General features: G+C 37.9%; 2 protein-coding genes across 2 annotated transcripts; both read right to left on the minus strand.

The window, feature by feature from the left end:
• Positions 1–415: 415 nt before the first annotated feature.
• LOC8271195 (NHS-like protein 1) lies at positions 416–2,594 on the minus strand. The gene has a single exon (XM_015717573.3). It carries the CDS (start codon positions 1,945–1,947, stop codon positions 745–747), a length of 1,203 nt encoding a protein of 400 aa, XP_015573059.1. The 5' UTR covers positions 1,948–2,594; the 3' UTR covers positions 416–744.
• Positions 2,595–2,831: 237 nt separating this feature from the next.
• LOC8271196 (ER membrane protein complex subunit 1) lies at positions 2,832–9,382 on the minus strand. The gene is made up of 12 exons (XM_002516510.4): positions 9,152–9,382; positions 8,780–8,907; positions 8,612–8,674; positions 8,078–8,199; positions 7,655–7,770; positions 6,763–7,570; positions 5,169–5,900; positions 4,177–4,398; positions 4,010–4,105; positions 3,730–3,924; positions 3,496–3,609; positions 2,832–3,348 (listed from the first exon to the last, which is right to left on the minus strand). The coding sequence occupies exons 1-12, from the start codon at positions 9,250–9,252 to the stop codon at positions 3,088–3,090; spliced, it is 2,958 nt and encodes a 985-aa protein (XP_002516556.2). The 5' UTR covers positions 9,253–9,382; the 3' UTR covers positions 2,832–3,087.
• Positions 9,383–12,318: the final 2,936 nt, after the last annotated feature.

Below are 12,318 nucleotides of genomic sequence, written 5' to 3' on the forward strand. Positions count from 1 at the left end.
TAGACCGAGTTATTTCAAGAGAACAAAAATAGTTTTTGAGGAACTCGCCTTTTCATACTAAGAAACAAGAACCGATTACTGCGATAACTTGGTGAAGGGAATTTCTGAGAGAAAGTTCTCGAATCGGGTTCTGCCCGAATAGAGCGCGGAGCCAACGAGTTCAGTAAAAACAACGTAACGAGTCTTAAGGGCGGGATCAAGGTTGAAAGAAATAGACTTCTTTATTGCGTTGCAAATAGGATCGAAGACGAAGATTTTCTGACGCAGTGATGAAAAACAACCCAACAGAAGGAGATACCCAGCAATTGGAGAACTCAAAAATTCACATAGGCTATATAAGTACGGCTCTTAATACGCGCTTATGCTCATAATGAACAAACAAAATTACATTAAAAGTTTCCTACAGAGATTAAGGAGAAGAAACAATTATCTTTTGCACGCAAACAAACTCAAATTAATTAGAAAGAAAAAACTTTACAAGTACATCTGAAAATCTATTATACTGTGTGATAAAATTACTGGAGGCTTTTGGAGCTAAAAGAAAAGAAAAACTAAACTATACCAGCCCAGGCCCATTGGGCTTTCCATAACCAGCAGAAAAGCAAAAGTAAAATAATAATAGTAACAAATAAATAAACAAAAAGGAAAAATCAGTCGCTCTGCAACCTCCATTTTGGCTTCGTCTTCGGCTTCACTTCAGTGCCTCTGTAGGGAGTCCAGAGTAGAGGATTCTGTAATCGAAATTCATAACTGTTCATGTCCATCATGTGTTACATCTAACCGTCCGTATTCTTCAAGAGCCTTTAACAACTGATGCCCTTTCCTCCTCCCTCTAGCAGTACAATCGCCTTGTAACGCCAATACTACTGCACGCGCCACCTCTTCAGGCGGCGCGTGCTGCACCTGAACCTCCTCATCCACCGCCACCAAGCCACCACCACCTTCGCCGCCGCCGCCGCCATAAACCACCGCAAGAGCACTTATAGCGTACTCTTTCCCTCTCCCAGACACTTTTCCCATCATAGCCACCATAACTGGCACCGCCAATGCATGAGTCCTCAGCTCCGCCGCCCCTTCCTCCACCGTGCACGTCAGCTCCAACGCTGCTAATGCCCGCTCTGCGGCAGGAGCCTCAAGCTCCATGACAACCTCAATGATAGTCCCAACAGCTCCAGCCTCAACAGCCACGTGGCGATTGGCCTCAGCTAAGCAAAGAGCTAATAAAATTTTGGTTGCCGGTTTCGCCCCTGCTTTGTTTTTCAAATTTGCAACCAGCGCGCGCATGAGTTGGGGTGGGCAGACGGAGTGTGATGGGGGGTTAGGAACTAAAGAACGTTCTAAGAGATGGAGAGAAGCAAGTTTTTCATGTTCAGAACCACCACTCAGCTGTAACTCAGCTGCATGGAAGACCTCTTGGAGTTTGGTAGAGTTAATTGGTGGTGGCAACGGGATGGTGGAATCGGGTTTGGTCTGTGGGTCCGATTCAGGGTGGAGAGGAGAGGTTACGAGAGGGAATTTCCATTGGGTGAAGCTTTGGGAAGTGGTAGAGGAGGAGGAGGAGGAGGAGGATTCAGGTTGTTGGGATTTTAAGAGTAGAGGTTGTTGGGATTGTAGTGGTGGAGGAGGAGGAGGAGGAGGAGGTGGTGGTGATGGGGGTAAAGGCGGTGGAGCAGTGGAGCAGAGAGGGAGGGAAGGAGGGTGAGGAGTGGTGGGACTGAGTGTAGTTTGAGTGCAGTGGCGAAAGAAGCCACAAGAAAAGAAGGGACGTGGTTGAGTTTTTAGTTTGGGGTGGTGGGTTTTCATGGTGACTTGCTGAACTTGTGTAGCTCTTGATTGAAGAGAGTAAGTATTAAAGAGTGAAGAGGTCGGATGAATACAATAAAAGAGAGAGAGAAAGAGAGGTTTCAGTATGTTTTTAGCACTTGGAGTTGCAGAATTATCAATCATGGAAGAGAGAGAGAGGGTAATGAAATGAAGCCACTACTTTGGGACAGTCTAACAGTGCAGAAACAGCAGAGGTATTCACGATAGTGTGTCGTCCTTCACACTTGTTGTGAATGAGACACAGAGTCCTCTATAAGGAACCAACACTGAACAGTTTCAGTTATCAGAGACTACCTGTCACTTGCATACTTTTTTTTTTTAACCTTCTAAATTTACAAAAGGAAAAAAGAAAAGATGGTGCATACACCTAGAGTTGGTTGTTACTGTTGTGAGACTGGGCAGCATAAGAATATTTTTCACCATCAATCCATCATGTTTCCTATGCTTAGAGGGGCCGTGTGCCATGACTCGACCACAGTGAGATACTGTTTTGAGGGAAAGACCACCACCGGGTCTTTTTTTATCAATTGTCTCTCAAGATATTTTTCTTCTGCAGAAAGAGCTACCAGATGACGATGAACAAAGTACAAGCAACAGTTTCTCTCCTATGAAAGGTCCTTTCAACTTCCAAATCATGAAATTGGCAAAAAGGCCAATTTTCCAAGTTACCAATCAAGCTGTATCTGTGCACTTCAATAATTGTAGACATTTGAATTAATTATCCTTAGCTCCAGCTCTCAATTGCCTTTCTAATTCCTATAAAAGCAGCGAATGCTGCATAGAATAGCAATCACATAATTTAGTTTGCCAACGGTCGTTTGCTCCGTGCAAAAAATGGGATAAGAATGAGTCGGTGAAAGAATTAGGGTAAAAGACACATTTTCATTTTTCATTCATAACCTTGATCCAAACAGGTCCTAACATTTTATTTTTATTTTTTTTCAACAAATGTTTTAGCATCTTGCTCTAGATTAAAATAGGGTAAATGACACATTTTGGATCAAATATTGAATAACAAAATATTTTCCTTTAGGATAAAATCTGTGACTTACAAGATGAGAAGCTAATTTTGATCGTTCCTACTGTACTGTAAAAATAATGCAAAATTAAACACGGAGATGCTACAGATCAGTTAAAATTACAAGTTTGGAGTGAATCTCCTTGATCTAATTCCAGCAAAAATCAAGCTGACACGTTCTTTTTCCTAAACAAGAAGGAAAAACAAAGAAAATTGTTATGGCAAAAACTGAGCAGAGACTAAATTCACCTCCACTTGTCCCGTAGTTCTTTCTTCTCTGACAAAATCCATGTTGCAAATATCGCCACCACAAGTGCAACAATTGTTAGGAGCAACAAGGCATAGCTAAAATCCTCTGTAAGAGAATCATAGGTCCTTGAAGGCGCAATGCGAGTGAAGAAGAGATCCACACCATATGCAAATACAAGCGTGGTCGATTCAAGTTTTGCAGGGACTGTTATTATGCCTCGTAGGCCCTCTACTTGAAGGGCATGTGTAACATATGACTGCATAACAGTTTCACATCAGTTTGACGGACCAAGTAGTAAGCAAGGGAAAAAGAAAGAAATGTGGTAGAGCACTGAATCAGTAAGCATAAAATTGTATATGATCCACAGCTGCTAATCAGTAGAAGTGAAAGACAGGCAACCAACCTGAGGCATAATTGGCAATGAATCTGTAAGAGGTAAAATTCCTTCTTCTTTCTCTGCTTGTGTGGGGTTAATAGACCGACGAGGATCCAAGAAACGCTTATCAAGTGCCAAAACCTGTAAAGCATTCACTTAAATTCAGTGCACAGCGCATACAAGCCTACCTGAACTGAAGTCTCAAAAAAGAAAGCCAGATGCAACTTTGAAATTTCACTTTGTTCGAAGATTTCAACAAACCTGATCACCAATTGTACCAAGAAGCAATTGCTTTGAAGTTATGCCCTTGGTTGTAGAAGTAACAGCTATTGCTTTGACAGAATGGGTAAAGAAGTACGATTGTGACTTTGTTATGACCTCTGGTCGAGAATAGGAGGAGATGGGAGAAGTGAGATTATGCTTTCCAAGAAGAAGCTTCCAAACATCTTTGTTGTCCTATATTCAATTTTCAAAACTTGAAGTGGTCAGAATCAGAATGCAGATAAAATACTGTATTATATATGCAAGATCATATGCTTACCGCCCGAGATTGGTCATATATTTCAATGACTGACATCTCATATCTGTGAGCTCTAAGATTAAAGTAGTGGTAAACAACCCAGTTTTCACTAAAAACCTGCAAAAGATCCAGTTGTATGAGGTAAAATAATGTCTTTAAAACAAAACAAAATAAAATAAAAAACTTACTGCATGGACAGGACCGTTTGCGCCATGATGAGTCATACGATGCAATATGCGACCAGTGACAGTATCGATAAGATATGCAACCAACCATGATTCCTCCGGCGTAGCTGTTCCAATACCCCCAATGGCTTTTGGTGTAACAGTCACCACAAAAAGCAAATTTTTTGATATATATTTGTACATCACATCTTGGTCTGCTATAACCTTTGCTTGAGTATGAACCACCTGAAGAACAAAACAAGAAGCCATCTTAACCATACAATTATACAGCAAAGATTGGTAAACACCCACGAAATCCTATGGAGAAAAATTCTTACGTAAAAGTATAGACAAAGGAAACAAAATATAAAGGAAGACACAGAAATCTAGCACAGCATACTTACTACAATGGCTTCAACAATACAAAAACATACATTCATATATGAGCTTCCACCTATGAGAGCTTGCATAAAAAGAAAACATAAGGTACAAGTAAAATTCAGGCTGTGGTACATAACCAGGAATACATGTCAAAATGATCACTCTCTTTCGCTCCAGTCCATGTAAGAACAAAACCTGTTTTACAGAAGAAATACCAGTATCTAAATTTACTACATGGACTGAGGGAAAAAACACCTTTCGAAACAGTTATACGAGAAATAATTGAAGAACCCTGAATCATATTTTGGTTCAGGCATTTGTTCATATAATCTCACTAAAGAAGGAGCCATTTTCATGGTTACTGTGCCGGCTGTTAAAATTAGGTTCAGACACATAACTTTTGACTTTTCTACTCAAAATTTATGTATCCTCACAATTCTGCTTCAATGCATTTTCAGAAAAGTTAAGCCTGCTTGCCTCAATTAAAAGGTATTCAGTGATTCAAATCAATATGAAATTTAACTAAACGCCATAAATTACCAGACTAACAACAGTGTTTTCTTCTGTTCTTTAAGAAGACGAAGAAGCAGTCTTTAAATTAGCTATCAACGTTTTGAGGAGGAGAAAAGGTCTACCTCATTTGCCTTTCTAGTCACAGTCGTGATGATCTTTTCTGATTCCAAGGGGAATAAAATCGACCATATACGCTTAGTTTCAAAGCAATATTCATCTGCTACTTCACCAATGCAATTGCCCTTCAATGCATGCCCTCTAATGATGCCACTGTCAGCCTCAACTGAGTACCAGAAAATGTTTGAAAACTCACGCTGAAAAATACCAACAGCCTCAGGTGTTTTTGGGTATAAATGTGCTTTTTGGTCAGCATCTATTAGTAGATGCAGCCGTTGTTCAGTTGAATCTGTAAAAGTTAGCGGAATCACTTGCACGACAGAATGAGCAAGACTGGAAGAACTAAGCTCCTTCCCGGTGTAAGTATCAATAAAAGACAGTACACCTAGTGCATCAGAACTTGGCCTACACCTGCCAACAACCAGCACAGATGGATTCTCATCCATTGCATGGTGGTGAGGAACTTGCCACTGATACATATTAACCCCAGTTGGGTTTTCACATGCATCTGATTTACGTAGAGAATTCATAAAAACAGACCACACTACCCGTCCATCTCCAGTATGCAAGGCAAAAACCTTTCCAGACTTGGTGAGAGCAATGAGCAGCTTCCGGAAACCATTATGGTCTCTGGTCATTTTGCTCTTCTCGGAGCTTTTCAACCTCATGGCCTGTATGGCCACTACATCCTCAGGGCTTGCAAGCATTAAGGTACCCTTAAGCTTCAGAATATGTCCCTTGAAACCAAAAAAAAAAAAAAAAAAAAAATCATGTGTCAAAATGCAAGGGCCAGAGAAGAACCAGGCAATAAGATAAACCATCAAAATTATGGAATAAACACATTAACAAATGATTATTTAATAAAATAAAATATCAATCATGCATCATATATTGTGCCACAACAAAACAGACACCCACCTTTATTAATAAGGGGAAAGAAAAGAATATTCAGGAAAAGGATTGATTTTTTGGCCAAAACACCATGAAATAGGGTAAGCTTGCACCGGGACAGCCCAGGGAGGAAAGGGAGCCCAGGTGGTGTAAGCGCAAGGTGAGGCCATGTTATTTGAGAGAGATGGCAGGCTTGATCGGAAATACAGAGCCAGTTAACTAATACGGATGATTACAAACATTTCAAATTTGTACTGGTGATTGTGATCATTTGGAAACACTAACCAATAATTTCACTGAAGTCACACAAAGGAGTGGGCCAAAAACATAAACAAGATACATTGGCATTGGAAATTCTAATTTCCGAGCAAGCCCTTGGATATGATAAAAAAATTTAGGCAGCAACACTGAAGTGCACAGTTCTTGAAACATGATTGTTGTGATTACAATAGCTTATCCGCAGTGCATGTAAATTATAGTTTTAAATCTTAATGCAGGCAAGGCATATCTCGTTGAATCAGTCTTTATCGCCATATCGGGGCTATGGATTGAAATTTTAAGAAATACAGGTAGGAATAGAAAAGTAAAAGATAAGCAAGCAACTTGATCAGATAACCTTTTAGCCTAAGCAGAGTGATATCATGTTTGATTTTGTGGAAATCTGACAACTCTAATCTTACAAATCCAATCTTAAATATTAGATCATACCTTCAGCCATTCAAAAAGGTTCTGTTCCACTTTTGCCACTGATACACCTTCCTTCTCAACAGGAAGTTCAGATGTTGTTACATCTATGATTGAGGCAAGGCCATCTTCCCTACTCCATACAATCTCACCTTGTTGTAGCAGTAAAAGCGAATGATCTTCCATAACAATCAATGCCCTAAATCCATGAGTCCTATCTGTCCGGATATAATTGTTTATGAAAACCTTATGGACTATCCCTCTTTGGTGGTCCATCTTAATGCTCTCCTTAAGCAAATCACCATTCCAGTTATGACTAAGCTTCACTGTAAGGTAAATATCCTCGCCACGATGTTCAACGATTGCAAATGCCTGCCAGTCCTCTAATAATGAAAGAGAATCACTAACAGCTGTTACATGCTTTATTTTATCTATCACCTCCAAGTTACCTTCATCTGTCACTCTTATAAATATCATAAATGAATGGGTTTTCAAAGCAAACACCCCTATAAGTTTTGAAGGTATTATCATTGCCATCCCCATGGGATCTGCAATAAGATCTGATATGTATGTTTTCTGAAAGCTAATTTCTCCATTCTGAAAGCTCACTGCTGTCAAAGCTGACCCAGTAGAATCCAGCACCACAAGTGTATTAGTTGAAACTAAAGAAACTTCCCCCGAAAAACCACCAGAAAGTGCAGCACTTTCATGCTTCAGAAGCTCTCCATTCTTTGCATTAATTTGATATGCATCAAACTGTGAAGAACCAACAAATCCTACCACATATATAATATCACTACTAGGGGGCTGAATCACTTGCTGAACCTCAAAACTGCAACAGGTACATAAAAAACGCGTCAATGGCATGGTGATTTATGAACAGAATTATATGAACAAATCTTCAAAGTGGTCAAACCTTTCAGCAGCAAAATCCTTCTTCCAGATAATCTCACCATGTATGCTTGAAATAGCACTGAGACATCCTTTACCAAAGACAAGGATCGTGTTGTCCTTATCAACTTTGAAGCTCGCCTGCAGCATGAAAATCTTGATTGACCACAAATTGTCTTTTAACTTCATATAAGGCATAATGTATAAAGGCATTCTTAGAAAAAGAAATGAGGTACTGGAAGGAGGGCGGTGACCTCTGATATCAGAAAATATATAAAATTACAAAATCAGCATGTGAAATAGATTATAGTGCATGGAATATTGGTTTCTGATTGCAAATTTACCCAAAGTAAATTTAGCTGGAAAAGCTCATATAATTATCATAAACTGTGATTCAATGATCATGTTAGATAGAGAGATTATATTAAATGACAAATAAACTACTAACCGGCACCAGTAATAATGACTTTGAGGGATTAAGACCCTGAAGAAAAGATTCCCACACCATCTGTCCATCAGGAAGGTTCCATGCTCTTAAAATACCTCCCTCTGACGAAAGGGTAATGACATCTGGAAATTTTAGAATTATTAAGAACTGAAATAAATAAAACAGTCAAATGATCATCCCATCTGGAGTACACAAAAAAGGCCACAAATTATCTAGACAAAGTAACAATAATTTAAGCAAGGGTCCGTAGTCCATACATGATAAATCCATGAAAAAAATCTGCAGTTAGCATAAATATGCTAATATAGAGAAAGTACATAATAGAAACAACAATATGTCGAACAGATTTCTACATTTATTTTCTGGGTCTTCTGAAGAACAAAAAGATTTGCAAGAGTATATGTAATATTGCAGCCGCTGATGACAGAATCAAATGAAGCAGGAATTCATTTATAATAGGCAACTACATGCTGAAAAATCAACCCGAATAAGTAAGCACCATTAGCAACTATAAATAGGATAAAAAATCATTACATTTCCCCATGGCAATATCAATTCCATCAATAGCATCATTGGTCCCAAATACATGCCTCCAAACTGCATAAAACATAACATCAAATTAGCATTTAAAACGACAGTTTGTTTTTTTTTTGTAAAGGAAAAGGAAAAGGAAGTTACAGAGAACATTATTAGAACACTCACAAATCTCGCCATGGCGAAGATCAAGAGAAGCGATAACGTTCTCTTCAGTGGAAACGATAACGCGCTTTCTACCAGTTTTCTGTGTGTGAAATACTGCATCCTTCACTTTTCCTATGTACCGCTGATGCCTACATTAATTTTATACGAAAGCAGAACTAAGAATTTAAGTAATCAAGCCGGAAAAAAGAAAAGGAATAAGAAAACACTCTAAACAAATGGCAGGCTAATTAGTAGCTATCTGTGCCATTATAAGAACCGAAAAGCTCAATTACTAATAAGATTGATTGAGTTCAGCAGAAAAAGAATAAAATAGCTACTATAACTGTTAAATTACGAAATACAATTTTGTTGGAGTAGAATTAAGGAGATTACCAATCCATAAGACCAACTTGATCTTCGTAAAGAGAAAAGGTTGGGATAGCAGTTGATAAAAGGAGTAGAGAGAATAGAAAAACCCTAATCGCCATGTTCATGGCGAGTGAAGCTCTGTTTTCTCTCTCTTTTTTGTTTTAGTGAGGAGAGAGACGGATCTGAGAAGACGATATGTGTGTGTGTGTGCGTGTGTGTGTTATGCAAGAAGTGAAGAAAAGAAAAACTGGCTCATCGCCGGCTCACTTAATTAACAAACAAATAAATAATACGCCTAATTACCTAAAACTTCTTAAGCTTTCCACTTTTTGATAAATTTAACTTAAATTTTAAATCTTTTCATAGTTAACTCAAAATTTTTTATTTTATTTCAAAAAAACTCTTTGATAACGGAGAGTTAATTATTTTGGTCGTTTATTATAAATAAATAGTAAATATTGACTCATTAAGCATTTAAAATATATCATCCGATATATTTATATTAAATATTCAAAACACATTACGATATTTTTTTTTCTCATTATATTAAAGATTTAAAAAGGATAGTCTATTTTAATTTATACGAAAATTAAAAATTTAAATTTATTAATTACATAAAAACTATAATTTTGATTATAAAATGCAGAAATTAATTACATAAGCTAATATCTATGCTAATTGTACGTGTGACAATTGCTTACTAACTTAACAATTAAAAATAAAAAGTAGACTATAATTTAGGATGGATAAAAAAATACTATATTTCACTTACTCTTTTTGTAACACCCGGAATTTTTATATATTTAATAATGAATTTTTATTTAAGTTAATTTTAGCTTCATTTTTATTGGGTTTAATTTGAAATGATTATATTTTGGCTATTCAAAATTTTTCCAAATTCATATTTATATAAGTAAAATTATATATTGAAAAATTTTGGAAGAAATTATAAAGGATGTTTTTATAAAAGAATTTTGAAAAAATCGGTATTATAATTGATTAGTAGTATTAAATTTTAAGTTGGAAATTGATTATTTAATTTAATTGTGTATTTTTCAATAATTCGGATTTGGCCCAAATTAAATAGTTAAGGGCTTAATTGAAAGGCTAAAAAGAAGTTTGGGGGTCAAATTGGAATTCTGCAGGATGAAATTATAAGTAATTAAGAAAGTTGGGGGACCAAATTGTAATAAAGAAAAGTTCAGGGGTCAAATGTCGATATTGAAGGGAAAGAAATCGGGGATAGAGAAAGTAGATCGGAGAGAGAGAGGAGGCGGAATGCAGGCATAGCGGCGAGGGCGTGTTTCGCGCGTTGTTGGCGTTAGGTGGCGATCGGCTCTCGCGGCCTGTGGTGGCCGGAGACGGAAGATCCGGTGGAGAGAGATAATGGTGGCGGTAGGCGTTTTTGGGCTTTTCCGAGCTCCGGCGGAGGATGGATGATCGGAGGACATATCCCGACTCTCCTCCCGATCAAGCTTCGCGATGGTTTCGTGGCGATCGGACTTCGTTTGCAAATCGACGGTTGAGATCGTCCGCAAATCTCTCCCGGAAGATCGAGTGTCGGATCGAAAAATCGGGCGGGATCACACGTCGTTGTGAGTCCGATGGTGTGTTCGGATCGTCGATCGGACTCCCGTGCGAGTCGAAGCGTCTCGGTAATTTTCTTTGGCCCGTTAATTTTAGAAATTCTTGGTTTAATTGTGTCTATTGGGTTATATTGAGTATTTGATGATTTTGTGAGTCAAAATAATTGTCTCACGCCTCGTATTTTGTCTTTGTGTGGCGAGTCGGAAATAGTGAAGTTTGGGGACCCGACTCCTATTGTTTAAATTGTTGGTTATTTGAAGTATTTTTTCCGGCAGTCCTGGACCCGTTTTACGGGGGGTAATGTTCGTGTTGTAGGGGAGGTTCACGAATTTTCGGTAGTTCCCGAGTCGAGATTCTTAGACAGTCGATCTAGGAGTCTAGACCTAGGATTAATGATCGATTGTCTCGGTATTGATAAATTATTTTCGTGATTAGATGATCTCTGGCTCGCTCCTACCGAGGCACCGGAGCGAGCTAGGAGGTCGCCAATGAGTTAAAGTCACTTAATCGTTGCACTATTGCTAAGTCCGAATTTAATATGTTATTTTGAAGGTTTATGCATAATATGGTTATTAGTATCGCAACATAAATAATTTCACCGGATTATTGAAGATAATATAAATATTATTATTAGTAATGTAATAATAATATCAAATATTATCGATTTTCCACATGAGTTGCATGATGTCTTACTTTAAAATTGTTAATCGTTATTTTGATATAGTTGAATGACTTCTTTAGACAATAATATTTATTAAATGTGGTGATTGCGATTTGGGAAATGTGGCTTGTAGAACATGCCACTTTGATGGGTTACATGCCGGTAATGATCATGGATATAAGGTTATTATGGATTTATGCCTTTGATCGAGCTTGCTCTGGATTGATGCGGAGTTAAGGTCCCCGATCGAGCAATGCTCTGGCTTATTTGGAATTCAAGTGTTCGGAGGTAAGGACCCCGATCGAGCTTACTCTCCGGGGCGCCGGACTGTTGGATTAAGAGAGCCGAAAGGCTATTAGAATTTGGGGTTAGGGTTCTCTTGAGCCACTCGTCCCGTAAAAGTAAAAATATATTTTTATTTATTCATTTATTTATTTATTATGGTATGATTATAATATGGATTGTATTTACGTGCATGGTTGATATTTTGATTCGAATGATTAATATTTTATGTGAAGGAAATAGTAGGGTATGATTATAGTATGGTTTGATATCGATTTGAATAATCTATGTTTTCCGAGAAGAAGCAATAGTCCCTAGATTATTTGATTTTAACTCACTCTCATTTTTTGTTTTGATTCGTGTTAGTTCTCCTGTGACTCTTATTCAAGAACCCGACTCCTTCATCATCGGGTGATGTATTTGATTTGGTATGTAAATTGGTAAATCTTAGATTCTCCGCAGTAGTAAATAGTAGATGTATCAGTTGTAAATTTTCTGAGCTTCGGGTCTCGTCTAGTTTTTCTGGTAGACCGAAGTAATTTTGTAAAGTGTAACTATTAAGATAATTTGTGGTTTTAATAATATTAATTTGAGATGAGATTTGTTTAAATCAGTGAGTGTCAGGGCTTACTACGGGTTTCGGTGGCCTTAAGCCTACCCA

The sequence above is a fragment of the Ricinus communis genome, chromosome 3, assembly GCF_019578655.1.
Source record: "Ricinus communis isolate WT05 ecotype wild-type chromosome 3, ASM1957865v1, whole genome shotgun sequence".
Lineage (NCBI taxonomy): Eukaryota > Viridiplantae > Streptophyta > Magnoliopsida > Malpighiales > Euphorbiaceae > Ricinus > Ricinus communis.